Raw genomic sequence first — 24,605 nt, forward strand, 5'->3', positions numbered from 1 at the left:
TCCTAACATTACGAATAGTGTCTTAGTGCTCATGACATATAGCATATGCTTCTTTATCATTGTTTTAGAAGCAGATTCCGCTGTAGCACTTTGGAATTCCCATCAACTTGTTGAGATTTTATTAGTTGAAGCATATATCTTTCTAAAAGACTCTGGGTAAGAGAATCCATGTCAAAACCCACCACTTGGATTTCAAATTCAATGGCTTTTGTATTGCCTTTTTATTGAACCCACTTTGACATTTTAAGATTGAAAGAAATAGCATCTATAGCTGGGAAAGTGTACCCTAAACTAAAAAAGATAGACCCTTGAAGGAAGCCAAATTATATACTAGCTAGCATGAAGAGTTCACTTGGATTTCCAATTTCTGCAGACAAAAATAAGGCTTATATTGCAATTATCCTTATACAATGTATCAATGCAGGCACGGCCTTGCTCTCCAAGGCTGCAATTGTTAGAGGAATGAATTCTTATGTGTTTGTTTTTTATCAGCATGCTATTGCCACACTTGTGTTAGCTCCATTCGCTTTTTTCCTCGAAAGGTTGCACCAACATACAATTCTAATTAACTCTACTGCATCTGCATGTGCTTGAATTTGCTTATGATATTAACTGTACTGCGTTTTTTCACTTCCTAATGTGCAGTAACAGGTCAGCCCCTCTATCGTACAACTTACTCTGCAAGATTTTCTTTGCTGCTTTAGTTGGGTATGCAAGTCCCTTTTTATTTCGATCTCATGATTTACATTGGGGCTACTTTTATGATATTCAGTGAGCTAATGTTTAACTCGCAATATAATTATTATTTTTTTTTTTACAATTTCAGGTTCACTGTCTGTCTTAATCTCTTCAATTTCGCTTTAAATTACACCACCGCAACATATGCTTCTGCCAGCATGAACACAGTTCCGGCCATTACATTTATCATGGCAGTTTTCTTAAGGTAATGCGAAAATAAATAAAATATCAATAATCAAATATTTTCGGAAAAATAATCAACTTTTTCTTTAAGGAAATTAAAACTTAAAGTCCGCATGATTTTGAACATTTCAGGATGGAAAGTATTTCTCTGAGGCAATGGCATGGAAGAGCCAAAGTGTTGGGTTCTATGATGGTTCTTTCTGGGGCTGTAGTGTTAATACTTTTTAAGGGGCCTCCTATTTATTCAGGCACCCAGAAAGGAGCTTCAAACGCATCAATAAACCATATTTCCAGAGGAAACTGGATAAAAGGCTCTCTAGTCATGCTCTCAGCCAACATAACATGGTCCATGTGGCTTATTTTGCAGGTTCATCGCTTCTATCTCTATATTCGTGTGTGTGAAGTTGTGACCTAAATTTTGTTTCCATCTTTGTCCCTTTTTATCTCAGGTTATGAACTTGAATGCTAATATCTGTTGTAACTCAATATATAAGGGTGCTAAGGTCTTTAACTTGGATATGACAAAATATTCTAACAAAAAAAAAAAAAAAAATGTGTAGGGATTGACAACTTATATTCTTCATTTTTCTTGGCATAGTGAAAACTTTTCGTCTATCTTCAATAGGGATGTGACTTAGAATATGGCCCAGGGAGAGGTTGGCATTTATGTGTGAACACCCCTTGGCGAGATTGGCATTTATGTGTGAACACCTCCTAAAGGTGTAGACACATTTTGAAAATCGCAAAAAGAGAGATAATTATTTGTGCATTGATTTCCGTTGTCCTAAAAATATATTCTAAAATTAAAAAAGCTTCTTCAATATGGTTTTTGTTCTTGCTTTTAGGCACCCATTGTGAAGCAATATCCATCCACATTACGTCTTGCAACTCTACAGTACTTCTTTAGCAGCATACAATCAGCAATATGGGCGGTTGCGATGAACAGGACGATATCATCATGGAAGCTTGGTTGGGATGTGAATCTTATCTCCGTTGTGTTTTGTGTAAGTTTCTTCATCTGTTATCACAACTAATCTTGTGAAAGTTAGTTTTACCAATTCATATTCAAATAGACTTTGGTATCTTAAATTTCTGGCCTTGGTGCACTAAGCCCCCCTTCTAATTTCAAAAAGTTGGCATAATACATCCTCTAACAATTTACAAAATGCAGCAAATTACTCCAATTTAACCGACTAGGACACAACAACCCATAAATATAGAACTTCAAAATAGAAAGCTGCTATTAGAGCATCTTAGTGGCATCTCTAAAATTTGGGTCTCCAAATTTGCCATGTCAACATTTTTCAATAGTCCCGTAATCATTTCCAATAGTCACGTCAATATTTTTGACTCTCTAAATTTTAGCTATTGCAGGTATTCCAATTGTGAGTTTTTGCTCTCCAAAATTCGAAATATTTTAATATTTTAAAAAAATTTAATGAATTGTTTTTTTTATGATTTGATATTTTGATTAGACTTCTATAACAGCTATATCATACAAAAACTATTAAACAATACAAATTTAATAAGGATTAGAAAATTAAAACAATACAATACTATATGATTTTTTAAAAAATAAATAAATAAATAATACAATATCATTATTAAAATGAACTAGAAAAAATAACAACCATATTACAATTTTTTTTTTTTTTTCCTTTTTTTAAAGAACAATCATATGACACAATCATATACAATAATTTTTTATCTATTTAAAATGCACTAGCTCATCTCTTTTTTTTTTTCTTTTTTTTCTTTTTTTTTTACTTTTTTTGTCGAAAAAAACCTTTAACGCACTATTTATGTCAGTCAAACAGTGCCTTAACTGCTCTTTTGTTCAATTGTGTTAAAAAAAACTTTTAAGACACTATTTATATCAGTCAAACAATGCCTCAACGGCTCTTTTGTTCAATTGTGTTGAAAAAAAAAAAAAAAAAACACTCAAAAGACAGGTTTCTTGAATATTTTTTCCAACCAAACATGCCCTTAACCCAATTATGGGCTGAGGGCTACAGTGATTTGGGCTTAAGGCACTATACTAGCCCCTCCAAAGTTTTCTATCCTTATTTTTCTGTGTTATGAGTTGTTACTTTGTTGTTTTTGTTTTTATTAAAATCTCAATCTTCTTGCCAAAACCCAACTTCATCTTAGTATTGGTCAAAAATCATAGCAACTCGATCTAATTGCTCCAAAATCAAAATCAATCTAGCGGAGTCTACATCTCCTTTGGCTGTTGGTAACCATTTACTCCCTCCGTCCCATAAAAAGTGTCACTTTTAAGAAACCGTGACTCTCACAAATTGAACTGACACGATTCCTAAAACATGACACTATTTTTGAGACGGAGGTAATATTAATTTGCATTTTGTTGATCAAATGTCAGCTCTCATAATTGGCTGCTTGTGTATGTTGATATATTTAAATGCTATTTTTAATTGTATATGAGGTTGGCCTGAAGTAGTGTAGAGAGAGAGAAATCAAACCCATAAAATATTTATGCAATTTTTTCATTAATATATATATATATATATATTCTTTAGTGGCTTGTTCTAAGAAATTATAATATTAAAAGTGGTGTTGATTTATTAATTATGTGAGGAAAAATCATATACCTTTTTCTTATCTTCTTCTTTTTTTTCTTTTTTTTTTTTGGTAAGAAACTTACACACTCCACCACTCACACACCCACTTTGCTCATTTGGAGACTCAAATCATTACTATTTATTTTTAGAGATAGATGAGATATCACTGAGTCACTTACAGATCCACTTTGCTCATTTAAAGACTCAAACCATTATCATTCATTTTGAGAGTTAGGTGAAATATCACTGGACCACAAGGCTATATACTGGCTTCTCGTTATCTCCCTTGATAAAACTATATACGTCTGGCTCCGCGTTATCTCCTGTCAGAAACTTAGGTTTCTTTCTTCATCCTCTCTCTTTCCGTCCACCATCACAAATATTATAATCTATGGGTTGTTGTGTAATTTTACATCATACATTAACTCTAGTTATTCCTAAGTTAGCCAAATGAGGGTAATTTGTTTCCATTGGTAAATTGTGGGTGTTTGTTGCTTCCAAAAAAAATTTAAGAGGGAATTTTGCAGGCTTTTGAAAACAGTGGGTTTAGTACACTAAGGCCTAAATAATTTATTGAGAGTAAATTTTATTAATGTTACCTTTGCAAAGAACTTTATTACAAATCTAAATAATTTTTGGGAGGCATATTGACTTGCCTTTTCCTTTTAAAGAAGATGATTAAAAGTTACTTAAATTTATTAATGCACAATTTTCTATTTTATAATACTGTTATCATCATTTGTAATAAAAATCTTAACTATTTTTTTACCTTCTTTACTTTCTTTAATACATTTTTTTATTTATCCCATTAAAAAGATAATTTATTTAATAGAGATGACTTTTATTTGGGTCCTTTTTCGGAACTTTTTTATGTCTTTGGGTCTTGCCAATAGGGATTATTTATTCAATAGGAGATATGAATTTTTTTTTAATTTTTGGTCCAATCAAAAAGAGATAATTTATGCAACAGCTATAACTTTATTTTTGAATTTTTTTCCTTAATTTTATTTTTTATTTTTGAGTCTTATCAAAAAGATAATTTATGCAAAGAGAACTTTCTATTTTATTTTTTATTTTATATTTTTTGGTCACGTCAAAACATATTATTTTGTTTATAACTTTATTTTTTGGGGGAGGGGTATTTGTTTTCTGGTTTGTCATAAACCATATAGCACGGATATGGATACGAGATACAGATACGATACGACATAGATAAGTCGATACGTCAAATTTTTAAAAAAGTAGGACACAAGTACGACGTGGATACGGCTACATATAAACATAAATTTTTATTTTTATACATCTATTCAGTAATAGTATTATAAAACTTTAATTCATTTATAATTTCTTTCTTAAGAATTGCTTTGAAATGAATTAGAAAATGAAATAATGTCATTATTGTAATGATTTTTATATCATATATACCGTTATTTCACTACTTTGTGATGATAACATTTATATTATTTTCAAGATTACTAGGTAGACTTGTATTAGAAATGCCTGGGAAGTCTGCGAAGTGTCCAACATAATAATATTAACTTTTATTTATGGACACGTATATGAAGTGTCAGACAAGTATTTGAGGAGTGTCCGAGGAATATCGGTGTCCAACATCGATACGATACGGGTACGGCTCCTTCGTAGAAGTATTCGTACTTCATATGTCATAAGAGACTAAAAATATATATATTAAAAATTGGAGGGAGGGAGGGGAGACCAATCATACAGTAATTGTGAAATTTGATTAAATTTTTTTTAAAAAAATTCACTTATTCATGAAGTTAGGATTAAAATTAAAAGAGTCATTTTCTTTTATATGAGAGTGCAAATATAGAAAACCAATCAAAACCACAAACTCACTGTTACCACCCCAACGTCTTCCACAATGCTACCTCCATCACCAAATGTAATTACACAAATTCACTACTAGGGATGGCAATTTGACCCGCCCCCACGGTTACCCACCCCACCCCATTTTTGGCTGTTTTGGGACACTATTTAGCTTATTTGGGCGAGAATGGTTTGATGTAATAAAAACATGTACGGGTTTGGTGCGGGGGTGGAGGGAGGTCGCCCCGCATCGCCCCGCCCCGTTTAGATAGGCAAATTACTTAAGTACCCTTATTTCATTAGTATATATGTTTCCTAGTATATATATTAAGTACCCTATATAACAATATTAAAGTAACAAATGAATTTGATTAGAAAGAAAGTTAGAATGGTGAAGAACTGAAGATGATTGGAAAAAAAATAGCAAATCTATTTCAACAATAAATAAATTATGGTCTTAAACGGGGCGGTGCGGGTACCCGCGAGGGTAAAAATGTTAAACGGTTGCAGGGATTGGGTGAAAAGTTTCCCCATTTTTACAGTTTTAGGCGGGGACGGGGCCGGGTTTTTAAACGGTTACGTGGGTGAGGGAAGGTACACGCGCCCCAAACCCGCCCCCATTGCCATCCCTATTCACTGCCACCACCTCAAACCTACACCCACAACCAGACCCAAAGGAACAGAAACTCGAACAATTGATGCTAAACCAAATTATGAAACCTAATTGAACCACAAAACCCACAACCGCCACCACCATCACCGCCACTGCCATCACCACTACACCTTAACACATAGAAGTAGAAGCTGACAAACCATATGTACAACCATTTGGAAACTCATGAAACATACACCGCCACACATCGTAAAACAAAATCGAACCCATAAACCCACTACCACCACCCCACCTTCACCACCACCATTACCGCCACCTCAATCACATCCATCAGCACCACCACAACATCAACCAATCCAACCATAATGGAAAATTAACCATACACCATCAAACCTAATCGAACCACACAAACCACTTCCACCACCCCACCTCGCCACCACCATCGTCGCCGCCTCACCAAGGTCACAGAGCGGGTACACCACGATAGGAGTGACACAAATTGTTCAAGTATGACTCAAAATTAAGGAGGTTTGTCCAGCAGAACCAATATTGAAAGGAATGAGGTTGATTTAGGTCTTCAATTTTATGATTTTCTCAAAATGGGTTAGGGTTTCTACAACTATGCAGTTTGGCATATACATATATATAAACGTATAAAGAAGGTGTTTGGCTCTACGGTTACTTAGATGGGCAATTTGGTCTTTTACATCTTGTAAGGGTATTATTGTCCAATAATTCTCACATGACAAACACATGCTATTTTAACAGTTATAAATTGCTAGATGGTGGCCTAATGGGATAATCTGTAAAAAATTTCAATAGTTAAGGAAGTTAGTTGCCACTTTTGTAGTTTAAGGAGTTTCATGTTGGTTTACCAATAGTTCATGTGGTTTCTTGCATTTTACCCTTATTCTTAATTATTCATACAAATTGACTTTATATCGTAATTAATAGTAAATTGATAATATTTGTGAACTTTTATACCACATAGAGGTTTTAAATGAGGAACACTTATTTGGGTTCACTATAGGAGTTTTCAATGGGCATCGCATTGCTCTTGTGCATAAAACACCTTATAGTTTTAATTTATGTAAATACGTCTCACCTAGCATATTTAAATTATAACTTGACTAAATTACTTTTATATACACATTTTACATATTATTAAAAAATACATTATATTGTAAAATGACTTAAATAGGCATAAACGAAAATAATGTCGTTTAGCAAATTCCTTCATTGAACAAAATTACATTATTGGACAATATTAGTTGCCCACGTGTCAGTAGCCTATTGGCTGCTAACTTTAGCCTCTCTTTTTTCCCAACTGGGTCTCTCTCTCTCTCCCCTCTCTCTCTCTAACCCGCCAACCCTCCACCACCATTTATTGATGATGACGAAGTAAGAATGAAAATATCTTGTTTCTAGAGAGAGAGTCGCCAGCCCTCAACCTTCCTTTGTTAAGACTTAAAGTTCATTCTCTCTTCATATTATTACTGAGCATTTTCCTTTAAGTGATGATATATTTATAGGTAATTTACACAAACCAATCATATGGTTTGTCATAATTACATAGACCTTCCTTGTGGTTTAAAAATTTACTTGGACCTCCCATAACAATAAAAATATTCTACATGGACATCTCTTATGTGTGACGGACTGTCAAATACACTAATAGACCTGTCAAAATTATTGAAATACCCACACATTGTTATCTTAAATTGCTAAAATACTCATAAGCTTTTTATAAGAGTGAAGCCACACATATATATATATATATATACATATAATTTTTTTTTCTTTTCAATTAATGTACTTTCCCAAACGACGCAAAACATGTTTCTGTCAATCCACGTGCTGTTATCACCGGCGGTTCTTTTGATTCACCTCTGTGAGCTTGAGCTTGTCTTGTTGAATAGCTTCTGCAGGCCATTAGAGCGTGGATGAGTCGGATGAAAAATAGAGAGCAATTATTGTCGAGTGAGGTGATAATGGATGATTCGGCTAGATCACAGTGATCAGCCGCAGAGAAGTCCCCCTGCCTTGTTAAGTCGATATGTTCTCTCTCCTCCACAGATCCATACACACAGGCCACTAGAGAGAGAAAACAAATATATTTATAGAGAGAGAGAGTGGAATAATGTGAATCATTAAGAAGATGGTGAGTGAAAAAAAAGAAGCCTAGTGAACAGGCTCGAGAACCAGGTGGACAATGAAGGAGGAGGGGCTTGGGACTACCTGTCCCTCGTTCGGAAGCTCAACCTTTGACGCTCTAACAAGGTTTTGAAACATGGCTTATCGATCTTGAACAACCCCAAGAAGCGATCCAGTCTCGGCCCTGACGGTACTCACACGTTGTTAATCTTTTTGCTTAATTCTTATGCCAAGAAGATTGATTCGAATTTAGCCTGAAAAAGCTTAAAACTTGGATTATCGAATTGGGTGTGTTAGATTTTTAATTGAATTGTTGGGTTTTGTTTGCTATCCCTGTAGTATTTGTTTACTCTTAAACTACATACTCAATTTGAGAGCATGGGTACAAAAAACTTGTGTTGGCTTCGAGCCAGAAGTGGAGACGGAATGGAATCGAAATTAGGGAGAGGGAGAGGGTTGAGTTCGGAAATCATGGATTCGAGCCAAGAAATCAGAAGGGTGACATAACAATTCATCTTGTTCACTGACTTGACTTTGTTATTGGGACAAGGGTTTGTGAAATATATATATATATAGGGTTGAGTTCGGAAATCATGGATTCGAGCCAAGAAATCAGAAGGGTGACATAACAATTCATCTTGTTCACTGACTTGACTTTGTTATTGGGACAAGGGTTTGTGAAATATATATATATATATATATATATATATCAATTGGTAGGGACAAGAGTATTATAGGAATTTTAGTAAAATTTGTACATGATGTCAGCATATTCCGTCTTTGACTGACATTAACTCTAACAGAAGGAAGGTCTGTGTAAGACATTTTCATTATTAGGGGAGGTCTGAGTAAATTCTCATACCACAGGTGAGGTCCGTGTATGGCAAAGGGGAGATTTGTGTAAATTATCCTATATTTATTAACTTATTGTTAAAGTGGTTGTATCCGACTCTTGGACTAGGGTTGCAAATGAACCGAGTTGTTCATGAATCGGAACAGCTTAGACTCGACTCGTTAAAAGCTTGGCTCGGGCTCATTCGTTTAGTAAATAAGCAAAGTTCAGGCTTAATTTTCAGGCTCATTTAGTAAACGAGCCGAGCTTGAGCAACCTTGAGCTCGGCTCATTAGGCTCATGAACAAACTCGGTAAGTAAAATGGCAATTTTGTAATATCATTTCACATTTAAAACGTGGAGCCCATATTCAGTATTTAAGATGTTTATAACCATACAAGTTTAGTCCAATTCAAACCATCTTATTAATAAGGCCTAAAGACTTCTAATTAAATAGTCCAGGCCACAAGTCTATAGTGGCATGTCCTCTTCACTTCCGAATGATCTTGCCAGCAATCCCAATCATGTGAACACAGAGCTCATCTCTCTCTAATGGATCTCAAGGTTGACCAGTTAGAGTAGTGCAATAATACTGTAGATCACGAATAAAACCTTCGAAGTTTTGATTTTATTTTAAATTTTGTTTAGTTTTTTTTTTTATTTTTCCTTTCTTGGAGTGCGATTTCTTTCTTGTTGGAGATGGAGATAAAGATTTCATCAATTCAAAGTTTGATTTCTTTCTGGTCGAAGATGGAAATTGGATTTCATGGAAGAGGTAATGACGATTTCTTGAATCAATGATTGTTTGGTATGCTATCGGTCCCGAGCCGAGCCTAAGCTTTTCTAATTTCTGACGAGTCGAGTCCGAGCTTAGTTAGGCTAAACTCGGCCAAGCCGGAACAACCAAAGCTTGGCTCGGCTCATTTACGGCCTATCTTGGACTAAATATCATTTTCTTTAGTAAATGAATGAACATGAAAAAATTAGGACGACAAGTGATACATACGGACATAGACTGTACCATTCTTAAAAAATAATAAATTGTAAATATATGCATATATATTACAAAGATAATATGAATAGTAGGAAAAAAATTCGTGGTAAAACCTATGGTAGCATTAATTAATTCACTATCTGTTTATTTATATTACAATAATTATTATTTTTTATTTTTTTCAATCATATCATAATATTAAATCAAATTAAAAGAGTAACAAAATGAATTTATGATTGTTAAAAAATTATAAAACATTCCATAGAGTTGAATATTTATTTGTTTACCTATTTTATTTTTTGGAAAATATTATTTTTTGAAATTTTTTATTTAAGTCACTGAGTGACTAATTCTAAACAAATTTACTCTACAGTTACCCTAGGAAAAGATGAATACTCTGCTGACCCAAACCTCCTCACCTTCGATCTTACGGGGACCCAAACCTGGGTTCCCCTGTAAATAGTTGGTTTATAATTTTATATTATATTTGTTATAAACATTTATAGTTCAATTATAATACCTACAACTCAAATTGAGAAAGAAGTGGGCCTTTATAGCCATTGCATTTACTAGTGAATGAGGTTTTATTAATGAGATTAACCTAATTACTTAACACTGAACCCAAAAAGAAAAACTATTAGAAATTTTAATACAAACCTAATGAGTTAAGAGTACCATCATTCAAAATCAGCCCATGTAAAAAATGAGTTCATAATTAGTGCTTCATACTTAAATTCAGCTAATTCACATGAAAAACGAACAACAGTCATGTCCTAGATAGGGATGGCAAATTTCTCATCCCTACCGGGTCCCCGCTTTGCCCCGTTTATAGTAAGGATGTGGACCCTTTTATGTAAATGAGGATGGAGATGGAGGTATATTTTGAAAACCCACCGGGGTCGGGGTCGGGGGCGGGTGCGGGGATGAAGTAAACCCGTCCCGATTAAGTGTTAAATTACTAATATATCCTTACATTTAATAATTTATTACTAAATTAGATTTAGTATACATATGAAAATAAGAAAAATTAAGTTTTTTTTTTTTTTTTAAATAATATATGTTAATCTGGGCTGGAGATGGGGCGGGGATGGGGATAAGGGGTCGGGGTCGGGGTCGGGGTCGGGGGCAGGGGCGGGTATGGGGGTGGTGGTGGTGGTGGTGAAATTTTAAGCGGGGATGGGTATTGAAAAATTCAGCGAGGATGGGGATGGGGAATGAGATCCCCGCCCCGCCCCACCCCATTGCCATCCCTAGTCCTAGACAGTCTGAGTCCAAATTTGTTCACCAATTACTTAAGTTTACCCATGGTTGATATTGAAATATGGTTATTCTTGATGTTGTGAACAAGAAAATTGTTGTTATATTACATAGTTTATATTTTGGTAAAGATATATTTTAAAAGGTCTTATAGCTAGCATCAACATATATCTAAAAGAAAAAAAGAAAAAAAAAAACACATCTATATTCATATATTTGGATTTCTTAATCTCAATATTTATGGAATGTAGGGCATAACTGTCACTGGGATTGGCATCTGGTTGCGAGTTTGGATCATAAATAAGAAGGGCCCTGTTTTCGTTGCTATATTCACTCCATTAGCATTTATCATAACAGCTGTCTTTTCTGCATTCTTCTGGAATGAGATTCTTCATTTGGGAAGGTACAAATTTTTTTTTTTCTAATTGGTACTCACACACATATGTCTTTTCTGATACTTAAATTCTTAACATCTCTTTAAAAAATAAGAGACTGATATCCCTAAACTCTCTTCTTATATATTATTATATGTGTGTGTATGTGTATAATATATATATATATATATAGAAGATAAAGAGAGTACAGTTACCTTCACTTTAATATGGAAGATTAAGTTGTCTCCACATGCAAAAAATAAATAAATAAATAAAAATAAAAAACTATCGATACTAACTCAGTATAGACAATCAGTCATGTAATTTTTATAGATTAATTAATTCATCTCATTAATTAAAAGTACCAGAAACTAGAGGGCTTAAAACACATGAATGCCCCTAACTACATTAATTTTGTTGATATACAACCAATTGGTAGGGAATTCTTTGTTTAATTCGTAAAAAGATACCTTAATGTTCCCCTGTTGAGGTGAAGTTAGCTTTACCATTTTGTGTGCGTCTGAATAGACAAAACAATTCCTTAACTTATATACATATATATAATGTCTATGCACAAACAAATTCTTAAACATTGATGGAAATCGTTGTTATATTGGCAATAGTGTTGGTGGAGCTATATTATTGATTGGGGGCTTCTACGGCATTTTGTGGGGAAAGTACAAAGAAGGAAAAAATAAAACAAATCAACAAAGATCAATTGCCAAAGAGGAAACCACGTTGGAGAGCATCGCTCACTAGTGATTAATGATGGAATGACAGAAAATGGCTTTAATGATGACACGAATGCAATTACTAATGTATCTAGAAAGACAGAAGACATTTCCCAAGAGGGTCACTTTTGTAATTACGAAACTGTTACCTTGTAACCATTTGAGGATTGTTTCCATTTTTCATTTTTGATTTCATACAAATCAAAAGCAATATTTTTGTTGTATTGAAATTTGTTACGATAGAGAAACTTGTATGGTAGTTAAATTTGTTGTACAATGATTCAAAGTTTAAAAGAGAGAGTGTTGTTAACTTAGATGTAACCACCTGTAAGTGTATGGATTTTTGCAAATAGGACTTTTTTTTTTGTAAGAGTGTCATATCCAAAAGATTTGCATTAATGAAGTTGTTAACATATTTATTAAATTCTAAATTTACTTGAAATAGGACAAACAAGTTTTGATGATTTAATCTAATGAACTAAGTAGAAAATTAAATAAAAGGAAATAATTAAATTAGATGAAGAAAATAAGAGAGATGAGACTATGGACACGATTTCACCACTAACCAGTCAATTGCATCATTTTATTGAAGAGATATGAAAATGCATAAGAAATTAATCATGGCTACAAGCACATATTAATTCAGTTATAAGATGATTAAAAATTAAACCTAAGCATGGATTATCTTCTGTTGGGATTATATGCCCTACAAGCCAATTAGTTATTCGATATTTTATTAATAAATGTGATATTCATGCATTCGCTTTACACATTTTTGCATGAGATGCATTATTGTCCTCAAGTTGCATTATAAGTGACTTAAGTGTGTAAATGAGATTTACATGCAAAAGAATTGAGCTCACTGGTTTCTTGCACCTTGGCATTGTTCGCAGTCAGTTATAAAAGTTGGGCACTTTTATCTGTAAGACTGAAACACACTTGACCTCTATAAGATATGATGTTTTGTCTCGACCATTGGGGTAGTTGACTCTAACGCAGTATGTTAGTGTGCTTAAAGTACACTGAACTGGATCACCATAACATCACACCATACAAATTACTATTATTATTTTGGTGTGATTCTTATCTACTAGATACATTAACCTTTAAATCCTGAGAGGTTTAGTGGACTTAAGTTTTAGTATTGGTCATTTTGACTTACCAATATGTGAAATCTTTTAAGGTCAATATCATGGTATCTTGGGTGGCTAATGTTGGAGCTCTGGGAACACAAATGCTCAACATGGAATCCATACTCTATAAGAGTTAGAATATCCCCTTGATGTAATTTAATAAGTTTGATCACTGGAACCTGGTTAGGGCATTTTAGTAAAATATTTACTAAATTATTTTTCTATTATTTATTTAGAAAAATATTTATTTTGAAAAATTATTTTATAAAAGAAATTCAGTGATCATAAGGATTAAATTAGTTACTCAAAGAATATAAGAAGTAAGCATGCCTTAGGTGGAACAGTATTTATTTTCCTTGGGGCTACTTATAAATGTTCGGTAGTGGAGGGACTTATATGTAGTTATTTAATATGACAAGACTTTGTTGTAATTTCTAAATCCTATATTACAATTACAATATTATTGTGGTACTTATTATAATTAATTAGATAGGATAGAGTTATGAGATAACTTTATCTCTATCTAGTTGGAGCTAGGATAAGAATCGCTTTTGATCCTTATCTCTAACCCCATCTATATACATGATATATCTCTTTTATTCGGATATACACACAATCTTATAGAATACAGAATAACGAGAGTAAGAGATATAGGGTTTCCACAAATCTGTGTATTCTGGGGATATAGAGGTGAAAGTTTACTGGTGTTCATGGCCAAAGAAGGACCAATCTAATTCACTGTTATTCTCGGAGTGTTGACTATTAATCAATCGTCCAAATGTATGAAATCTTTTACAAATATTCCAGTTATTGATTTGGTGAAATGTCCTGTGGATATGATCCTGAAAATTTTTAAATCGCTTCCATTGTGCCTTCAATTGGTATCAGAGCAACCCACGTGCTTTTCATCAAATCATGATGTTGATTTGATTATATGATTATTATCTATGATTATATAGATTTATATTCATGAATTATTTTTGTCTGTTTCATGAATATGTATTTTATTTATTATTTGATCAAATAATCCATTATATGAAAATTGGATCACAGCGAATAAAGTAAATAAATTTCCTAAACAGTACGACAGCCATTGGTGACACAGTAAGACAACACCCATGAGAATGGGTGATTAAAATGCATGGGGGTCTATTTTTGGTGATCTGTATAAATAATATTTGTATTAGTGGTATCAACTGATGCACAGTTACAACTGATTTTGATCTGTGCACACCCATGTGATGGGTGTCACACGACAAAAAGAGTAATCTGTTGATTGCCAGTTTCAGATTTTTGGTAGTACTAATAAATAAATAAAAATAAAAATAGAAAATTATTTTATCCAATGGCTGTGCTGATAATCTATTGATTACTAGATTCACGTTTTACTTATATATATATGTGTATATATATATCAATGGAAAAACTTATCTTTTGAGTTTTAATAGGAGACTATTTCTTGACCAGTAGTGCTTTTGGTTGGAAAGTAGCGTCTCTGGATTTGATTCATGGGTTGTGTGTTGTTTTGGTATTACACTATTTACACATAAGTTTGTCATTGTAATTAGTGCATTGTAATGGGCAGTCACGTTATAGTAGAGATTCTAAATTTCGCATGATGTTGTGGCTGCAAATAGCAACCACTAGTTCGCACATGTAATACCCATGTGATGGGCGTGCAGTGATAAATCAATGGGCAATGTATAGTACCACTGTACTAGGCAAGTAAATGACTAACACACATATTTCTTTTTATTTCAAAAGCCATCTGTTAGGTGGGTGTTTCCATCTTTAATGGGTAATATGACTAGAATGTGGTACTAATTAATATAAAATTATTATTTTTTTTTTATAATAATCTTTATATGATTAGTGAATTTATGTGTATTTATGACCTGCATTGCATATGGGATCTATTAAGTAATCTATGCATATGATGCGTAGAAGTTACTCTTATGTTATCATTGTTCAAATTGTTTGCCATGTAACCAGTGAAATCTATTTACTAATTAAATTTATATATATTGTCAAATGCATATGTTTATATGCATAGAATATTTAAGCTCACTAGCAGGTGTAGAGTAATTACTTTAATCTCTCTCATGGTCCGGTACAGTTTTAAATTATTATTTAATTACATGTGATGTAATTAATTAATTAATTAATGGCGGCGTTTTAAAGGGCTGTCCCAATAAGGGTTGGTTTTCCCTAGCCGAATAGGATTTAATTATTTATTTATTTTATCTTGTTTATAATTTTATATAAGTCCTAAACTGGAAGTAGGACAAAGCCTTGTACTATATTTTTAAATTTAGCGTTGAAGTTCTTGAAGAGTTCAGGAAAAGATTTAGACAAGATAAGAGTCAATGCTTCCAATGGAGGACTTTGAAAGTACAAGATTATCATGAGATGATATTTAACCAGCCAAGAGAGGGGCTTAGCACTGGGCTTAGCACTATTTATGGTGCAACATGATTTTTATTTGCATGCTTATATTCATGTGATGGTTATATGCTTGAATGTCATGCTTAATCCATGACTTGCTCTAGTTATGTTTTATTTAATTTTAAACTAGATAAAATTGGAATTACTTTTTTTGGGTAGTTTTGGAAAAATTAGCACTTTTGAAAATATTTTTTGAAAATTTGATTTTCTGTAAATTAAAATTTTATTTTTAATTAAATTTTGTGGAAAGTGTAGGATTATCCCATAGCTTAGCTCAAGAAATTGAGCTAAATTGACCCAAATGGATTAGGTTCATTGGGCCTAAAAGAAATTTTAAAATGGATTCCAATATTATTTAGATTAAAATTAATATCATAATATGATGATATTATGCATAGGATGTATGGAATTTAAAGAAAACTCTCTAATTTTAAAAATCAAGTGGGAGCATGATTTAATCTTAAATTCCACAGCCTTCCATTGTCGATCTATTGTAAGGTGGAACAAGTACCTCGCCACCAATCTTGGGTGCTCCTCCGTAGGGTATTTGTTTTACTGGTTACTAGATATAGATTTTGCATGATAGAACTAGCGGTAGGTGGATGGGGACGATCACCATTAGGAGACGGGCCTCATTCAATTACACTATTTTTAGATAATGGTATACACTTGACTAAGTGGGAGTACGCTCCACCTAGGGGGTATTTTCACATAGAGGCTAAGGTTAAATCGGTTGCTATATTTCATTTGGCATGAGATGCCTAGATAGTAGGATGTGGTGGAAATTGTTTCCATCTAATCAAGGTAGTGACATAATCTCTTGGTAGTGGTATGTTCTTATTGCCCCATGAGAGAAATGAGTGAATACCTACAGGGATTATGATTATTGATGTTTTCATTATATCAGTGGCTTAGAGAGACCTACAGAGAAGCTATGTGAAAACTAAAGTTTATTTTTTGTTTTTTGTATGGATGCCATTTTATTTATGCATGAATGTTTATATATATTTCAGATGTCGAATGTTTTCAGCCCACTTGCTGCTATACTTAAGGACAATAAATTAACCGGGCCAAACTATGTTGACTGGAAGAGAAATCTTCACATTGTACTTACTACACAGGAGTACAAATTTGTGCTCACTCAAGAGTGCCCTCCTATACTTGGCACTGATGATAGTTAGGTGCTAAAGGAAATGTACGAGAAGTGGCAAAAGGCTGGCCAAGTGCTATATTTTAGCTTCAATGTCAAACATTTTACAACATTAGCATTTGTCTTTTGTCACTACTCGTGACATTTTGTTGAACCTTAAGGAAATGTTTGGGGAACAAAGTAGAGCGGCACGACAAGTTGCAATGAAACAGATTATGAACGCTTGTATGCCCAAAGGAACTCCAGTTGGCGAACACCTTTTAAAAATGATTTCTTATTTCAATGAACTGGAAATTCTTGGGGCAGACATAGATGGTGAGACCCAAGTTGATATAATTCTACAATCATTGCTAGAGTTATTTAATCAGTTTAAACTAAATTATTCTATGAATAGCATGGCTTATTTTTTATCAGAACTGATGAATGCTTTGCAAGCTGCAAAATGAATTTTTAAGGGTAAATGGAGGGTTCATACAGTGGAAAAGGGTTCTTCTTCTCATGGAAAGCCGAAAGGCAAGAACTATAATAAGAAGCAAGGTTCCACTGTCCCCTAAAAGGTTGGTTCTAGTGTTAGAATTGTCAAGGCTAAGGGCAAGGCTAAAATCAAAGGAAATTGTTTCCATTGTGGTAAGGAAGGGCACTAGAAAAGGAATTGTCGAGTGTATCTAGCAAAGAAGCACTTTGAAGGTATGCTTCAGTCACTTATTGGTGTGTCGCCACACCAACGCTTAAAGATGTGCAAAAGATAGTGAATGTGCAATGTAGCCAAGTTTTACATTTATAAATGCCACTACTACCATTAACTAAAAATATAGCAAGGGTGAGTAGGGATCATCCCAAGGGATTAGAGGGTTACTAGTAACGGAAACAATGCTTAGGGTTAGTAGGTCGAGTGATCAAAGGTGGGTTGTTTGGTTGATTAAATTACAATTAAGATTAAACAAGCTCAATATAAAACAAGTAATTAAAAGATAGAGAAAACAAGAGAGAGAGATCTTGGGACTTAGAGATCACCACTAAGCATCACCTTTCTCTACACTCAATTCATAATTAATGAGGGGAAGGCATATGTTGCAACAATAGTGAATGTGTGTGATTGTTTCAACAAGCATGGATGACCAATTAAGTGTATATTGTCTAAACAACACAATGAATAGCGCAATATATCAAACTAAGCCACTAAGCCTTCCTTTAAGTTCACAATCCAAACACATCACATAATTAGAGAAATATACTACTTGCATTCATAAGTATGGAACATCAAACAACAAGCATGGATTGTCCTCCCATTTAACAACTAAGGTAGCTACACTACATCTAAACTAATGACATGAAAATTAAACTAATTAGAGTAAGGAAGAGGCACAATCTATCAAGAAATGAATATGAACCACCAAATAAACCACAACAGCATTCTATTAAGCACTATGTCTTGACAATCTCTAGATCTATAGCATCAACACACATAAACATGCATCAATAACACAAGAGATAGAGATAAACACATGAACATCTATCCTATCATACATAGACATATGGATAGAATGAAATGATTAATTAGAAGAATTAAATCACACAAATCATTGAATAAACAAGATCTATGTATATAAATATGTCAAAACATATATTACAACACAAATCCCCTCAAAAATACATAAATCAAGGTAAAGAAAGCATGTTTAAGGCTAACTCTAGCCCCAAGAGGATGTCTAGCCACTCATGAATGGTGTCCTCCAACCTTCAAGGGCTATCTCCATGGTAGAAGTGCTCTTTTTCTTGAGGAAGATGGAAAGCCTCTCAAGAATGTGTCTCTAGCTCCTCTTCTCTTTTCTTCTTCTCTAAGAATTATGTCTTTCTACTCTAAAAAGTATATGAAAGACTATCCAAGACTATAAAAAACTATGTGTAAAAGTTGCTCATATTCCTTATATAGGTAGCTTAAATGTCACACCCAATGGTCTAGGCTTGTACACAAGGACTCCTCCAATAATTGCACAATGAGACAACTTTTAATGAGCTGGAGATATATTTTTTTTTCGTATTTGAGAGGTTTTGATCGATCGAACATGTTCTATGGTCGATCGAACATGGCTGAGATCTATCAAACTTTGGCTGGATCGATCCTCCCATGGCGGCGCCTTTTTGGATAAGGACAGATCTGAGATATTTTGGGAAAAAAGACAAAAGTGGTAGGTAGGGTGGTAAAAAGGATAAGATGGAATCTTTTTGATCGATCTGAGAATTGTTGGATCGATCGAACTTTGTGGGATCTTTGGATAAAGATAAAAGAGCTTGGATCCATCTTGGAGAATCTAGATCGATGAACTTTCGATCGATCGAACTTGCTGAATTTCCACACTTTGCTTCAATCTGCTTCCACTTTGCTCCTTTCTTCCATCTAGCTTGAGTTAGCTTCTTTTAAGCTCTTATTTAGCTGAATTAGCTTATTTTGGGGATAAGCACCTAAAAAAGGGAAATAACACGAAATTAGTCTAAAATGGGAAAATAAGATAGATAAAGGTCCTAGAATACCTAAGCTTAAGGGGTTTAAATGTGCACTTTTCAGCACTCATCACACCCCCAAACTTAAATTTTGCTAGTCCCTAGCAATGAACTATAAAGTAAAGGAATGAAATGAACAACTATACAAGTATGAACTAGAAATCAATAAATGGATAGCGCCACTTTCGTAGGGAACACGATTGCATTTAGCATATGTAACAAGCCTTTTAAACCCCTAGGTTACCCCTAGTGGACGAGTGAAGTCTTGTGAGGGTTTCTAGAAATGATACCCACAAATATTAAGCTCATTCTTACTAAAGAGGTACCAATATTGCAAACAAGCATTAGGAGAAAACTACCTCAAGTATGCAATTTTTCAACCAATCTCCCAAAATATCAACATCAAACAAGCAAATATGGTCTTCTACACATCAAGAAAATGATCATTCAAATCAAAACAATACTAGAATCCTTTTTGAGTGGACTGTCATCAAATACGTTGCTATCTAAGCCAACTAAAGAAATGATTACATCTTTACCCTCAAACTAGTACACAAATCTAGTACCGATCATAAGATAAATAGTGGACCTTTTATTAAAGCTTTATTGATCTAGGTGCGCTTATTTTTTTATTTTTTATTTTTATTTTTTCCCTAAGGATCAAAGATGGAAGTATAGTGCAATGTATTGATCTATTAAGCTTTCTAGCGATTCATGAGGTCGAGCGTTAGGTCAATGACTCCCAAACCGGACGGCTTTAGGGCACTAGGTGTTGAAACACCCCTAAGGACTTACAAGCTCAAATCAACTAGGCTACAAATCAAAACAACCTCTATCTAATCATTTCCCACTTCTCATCTTTTGAGAAAAGTCCTCACTTTTTTTTTTTTTATTGTTTTTGTAACTTTTTTATTATTTATTTATTTATTTATTTTTTCAACATTCAATTATTAACCTATAGTTTGGGCCCTCCACCTTTCGGCGCGAGAAATTCAGTGCTTGATGAGACTAGAATCTCGGCTACTCAACGAAAAGGGTTTGTTATCCACTTTTATCAAAATGAAAGCTTTCAATGCACTACTAGCTCAATTGGGATATAACCAATTCAATAATCAACAAAGCATGTACCCCACAAATGAATGCTAATGTTTGTCTGTGCTAGTGTAGAATCCTAGAGTGAATCTCAAAAAAATCACAAAATCAGGATGATGTGGACCACAAGTGCAAGCAAGATATCAATCTTTGAAAAAAATTACTCCTAAATGGCATCCACAAGGCATACAAGGAGTATTGGACTCTCAAGTCAAGCAATTTTTAAATTTTAAACAATATAATCCTCAAAGAATCAAAGTCATCGCTAGTTATGGACCAATCATAGACAATCCCTCAAATACACAAGTCATGCTTAATATTTTGAATTAAAAGCAAATACTGCAATGAACACCATTACCCCCTAAACTTAAATGGCACAATGTGCTCAATGTGTAAAGAGAACAAAGGAATGAGTATACCAGTGTAGCTTTAGCAAATAATAGCCGGGACATAAGTATCCAAAGTGGGTGGTATAACCCCCCCAAACTTAGAATTAACTGTGGTCCTAAAAAGATGCACTGGATAAAAGTTCATTAGATAACAAAGGAGAATAATAACAGTGTACAGTGGACATGTAAGTGTAAATGGGACAAGAAATTGAAGTAAAGAGAGAGAGGAAAAAGGGTGGTCCTGAAAATTTGGGCGGCACTCTCTCTCACTGAAGTCACTGGGATGCACCTGATGGAGTCAATCAAATATAGATATATCAATACAAGGTATGACATCCGGAAGATAGCAAAATATAGAATGCATAGCAAAAGATAAAAATAATGTAAAAATAATGTACATCAGAATGTCTGGGCCAATAGACTGGCCGTAGAAATATCACAACAGTAGCAAAAATAGAAAATATCACAGATATGTAAAGCAGGTAATAAAGAGATATGAAGATCATACTGAGGAGGTAGGACGGGTAGGGCGCGTTCCGCGGATATCTCGGGATATGTCTCGCAGCGCAATCATGACATCCGTACGCAGGGAAGAAATGTCAGCTCGGATGGAGACAGTGTCTGCGTGGATAGAGACTACAGCATCCTCCAAAGCCTGGAGACGCTTTCCAAAGCCGAGTGTCTGTACTGGAGCCTCAGGTATGACTAGATCAGGAAACTATGGTACATCCTGAGCGTGCTCCGGAGAATGAACTGGCAACCTTGTTGGTGAGTGATGCTGTAGACCCTCTGCAGGATACTGCTCCAAGTCTATATCCATATGGACTGTAGCTGGATAGACTGCTGGATCGTCCGCTGCTGGTGCGTTTGCTTCTCTTGCTGCTGCCATCTCCTCCTCCTCTGCCTCCTCTACTGCTATCATTGTGTTCTCCAAAAGACTCTTGATAAGAGCATTGTAGCTCTTATTCTAGTCTTTCTTGCCAAAATGGCAAGCTCTTGTCTCTGAGCCCTCATCGGAACGGAATGGATAACGCTGATCTCAGAGGATCTGAGTGATAAGATGGCCAAATGGAAGATACTTAGCCCACTTGGGCTTGGCCTTGCTGATGTAGTCTGCGTAGAGCTTCATCATCACAATGCAGTATAAGGCTGGAATAGAAACCCAGCACCCTGTGTAGAAGGCATACAAGGCTGTCAAATAATCGCCGCGCCTTTGGATCTTGTGGCCGGCCATGAACATATTTTGGTACAGGAATGAATTAAAGAACCACAGGTCATCGGGCAGATAGGTGCGAGTAGCAAATGTGTCGCCCTCACTGTAATGGCCTGTAAGTGCCTCAGCCATAAATGTATAAGAAGGCTTCCTCTCCAAAATGGGATAATCGAGCTCAAGCTCAGGAGGGCAGGCATGCGGGCATCGGCAGGATCGGGCCAGAGTCTCCACTGTAATGCGGATAGGATGGCCATCCACGGTAGTGCGCAGCTTCGCCAGATTACTCGAGGCAGGTTGGAGGTTCTGGAAGAACATCCGAATAAGCCTCGGGTGAACTATGTATGTGACAAGGTCTAAAATAGCTGAAATGCCCCTGCGGTCAATGTCCTCGTAGGCTGCCTGGGTCAGGATATACCGGGCGAAGAAATAGATGTCAAAAACTGACTCCTGCGCCACTGGAAGGCGTGAGTATCTCGGCAGAGGTCTGTTTGAGGCCTAGTCTGGCTGTGCATGTGGCGGAGATGAAGAAGGTAATGATGTATACTCAGCCTCATCATGTGATGATGAAGATGCAGAAGCAGAAGACTGTAGTTTACTGTCTGATGGGGACTAAGCTGGATCAGCCTTTATATAATCCTCCAGCTGCTCAGGCTGTTCAGGATCCGGGACCTGAAATGGTCCTGCCTGATGCTCTGGCTGCTCCCGAACATGAGAGGGCTCACCTAGCCCCTCTAATCTTGGCCTAACTCGGCGATGATAATGTCCACGGGCAATAGTCTTGACCCTAGCCATGGCCTACAAAACAGAAAGAAAAACACTTGCAATATAAGTTAGTATTGGCATTAAGAATTGAAGCATAGTATATAGAAACATGTATGTCAAATAAGATAGATAACACAAGACATGAATCTATGCAAGTGATGACGGGGCTAAATAAACAGTGACAGTAAGTGAAGCATACTAAACAATATAAGTATGGAATGCATCCAATATAGAAAACATAGGCATTGGGCATGTATGAGATAACATGGAATCACAAAGGAGAGTGTGTGAAGTGTGGGATGCAAATATGTGAAGTTCGATTAATCACAAAAATGTGAGATCGATCTCTGTGAGATCGATCTGAGATAAGTTCGATCGATCTGAGAAAACTTCGATCGATCGAACTGGGATGGGAAATTCGAAAAGTCACAGATCTGTGACGTGGAAGGCACGGGGGCACCCAAGCAAACTTGTGGGGCCCTCTCACACATCAACAACACAATATAGGACACTTGTTTGGCCCGTAACCCTCAAAAATTGATTCAAAAATGAAATATATACAAAACTATATATATATATATATATATATATATATATATATACAAATATATATAAAAGCTTCAAAACTTTAAAAATGGAAGGAATCAAACATGGCAACCCTAGATCTAGCATGTAAACATCCCAAATAGGTAGATTGAAACTCAAAATCAAGGGGAAAAACTCAGAACTTACCAAATCCGAGAGAGAGAGAGAGGTGGAAATCGCGAGATGGACGAGATCCGAGATGAGGGAGAGAGATTCGAGGCTTGGGATGGTTGCCGGAGGGCTCGCCGGAGATGGGAGAGATATGGTTTGCAGTAGTGAGGGATGAGAAGGTCTTTAGATCGATCTTTGAATCAATCTAATGACCCTAGGGTTTTGTTTTTAAAAACATTTCCTGACCAGTTTGATTGATCAGGGAAAATTTTCGATCGATCGAACATAGATCGATTTAAAAAATGTCAAGATCGATCTCACCTCGAATTTATTTATTTATTTATTTTTTGGAAATATTTTAAATTTTTGGAAATTAAAAATTAAAATTACAATTAATACTATTATTTTTGAATTTTTGGAAATAAAACAAAAGAAAATTGTTTTTGGGATTTTTGAAAATTTTAAAATAAAAATAAAATAAGTAATTGAAAATAAAAGTGAAAAAAAGAATGAAAATCTTTTTTGGAGTTTTTGAAAATAAAATAAAATAAAATAAACACTAAAAACAAAAATAAAAATAAAAATAAAAATAAAAATAAAAATAAAAATAAAAATAAAAATAAAAATAAAAATAAAAATAAAAATATGCTTACAGTCAAAGTCAAAGTCAAGGTCAACAAAAGGTAGAGATCGATCAAGCTGAGATCGATCGAGAATATGGTTCGATCGATCAAACAGGTGAAAATCTACAAAGAAGTTCGAACGATGCACAGATAGGCCTTTTTTTCATGGATTTCAAAAATTTTCTAAGTGTGGAGTGAAGATCGATCCAAGAAAAAGTTGGATTGATCTAGGAACTTTCAGATTGATCCAAAGGAATTCTTGAACGATACATAAAGGGCTAATTTATGCAGGAATTTTTAGATCGATGGAAC

General features: G+C 34.7%; 1 protein-coding gene across 2 annotated transcripts; it reads left to right on the forward strand.

Annotated features, from left to right (window-relative positions):
• The first annotated feature begins 227 nt into the window (after window positions 1–227).
• Window positions 228–17,194, forward strand: LOC132273547 (WAT1-related protein At1g43650-like). Of its 2 annotated transcripts, none has more exons than XM_059774508.1 (7): window positions 228–542; window positions 646–708; window positions 827–943; window positions 1,054–1,288; window positions 1,767–1,925; window positions 11,435–11,586; window positions 16,880–17,194. In XM_059774508.1, exons 1-7 carry the CDS (start codon window positions 340–342, stop codon window positions 16,929–16,931), a joined length of 981 nt encoding a protein of 326 aa, XP_059630491.1. In that variant the 5' UTR covers window positions 228–339; the 3' UTR covers window positions 16,932–17,194. The 2 variants fall into 2 exon arrangements, with proteins under 2 accessions (XP_059630491.1, XP_059630490.1); XM_059774507.1 differs by lacking the exon at window positions 16,880–17,194 and adding an exon at window positions 12,181–12,615 and having other exon boundaries at window positions 230–542.
• Window positions 17,195–24,605: the final 7,411 nt, after the last annotated feature.

Source organism: Cornus florida, unplaced genomic scaffold (assembly GCF_030987335.1).
Source record: "Cornus florida cultivar Cherokee Brave unplaced genomic scaffold, ASM3098733v1 CherokeeBrave_3.0.0_Hap2_Chr09, whole genome shotgun sequence".
Lineage (NCBI taxonomy): Eukaryota > Viridiplantae > Streptophyta > Magnoliopsida > Cornales > Cornaceae > Cornus > Cornus florida.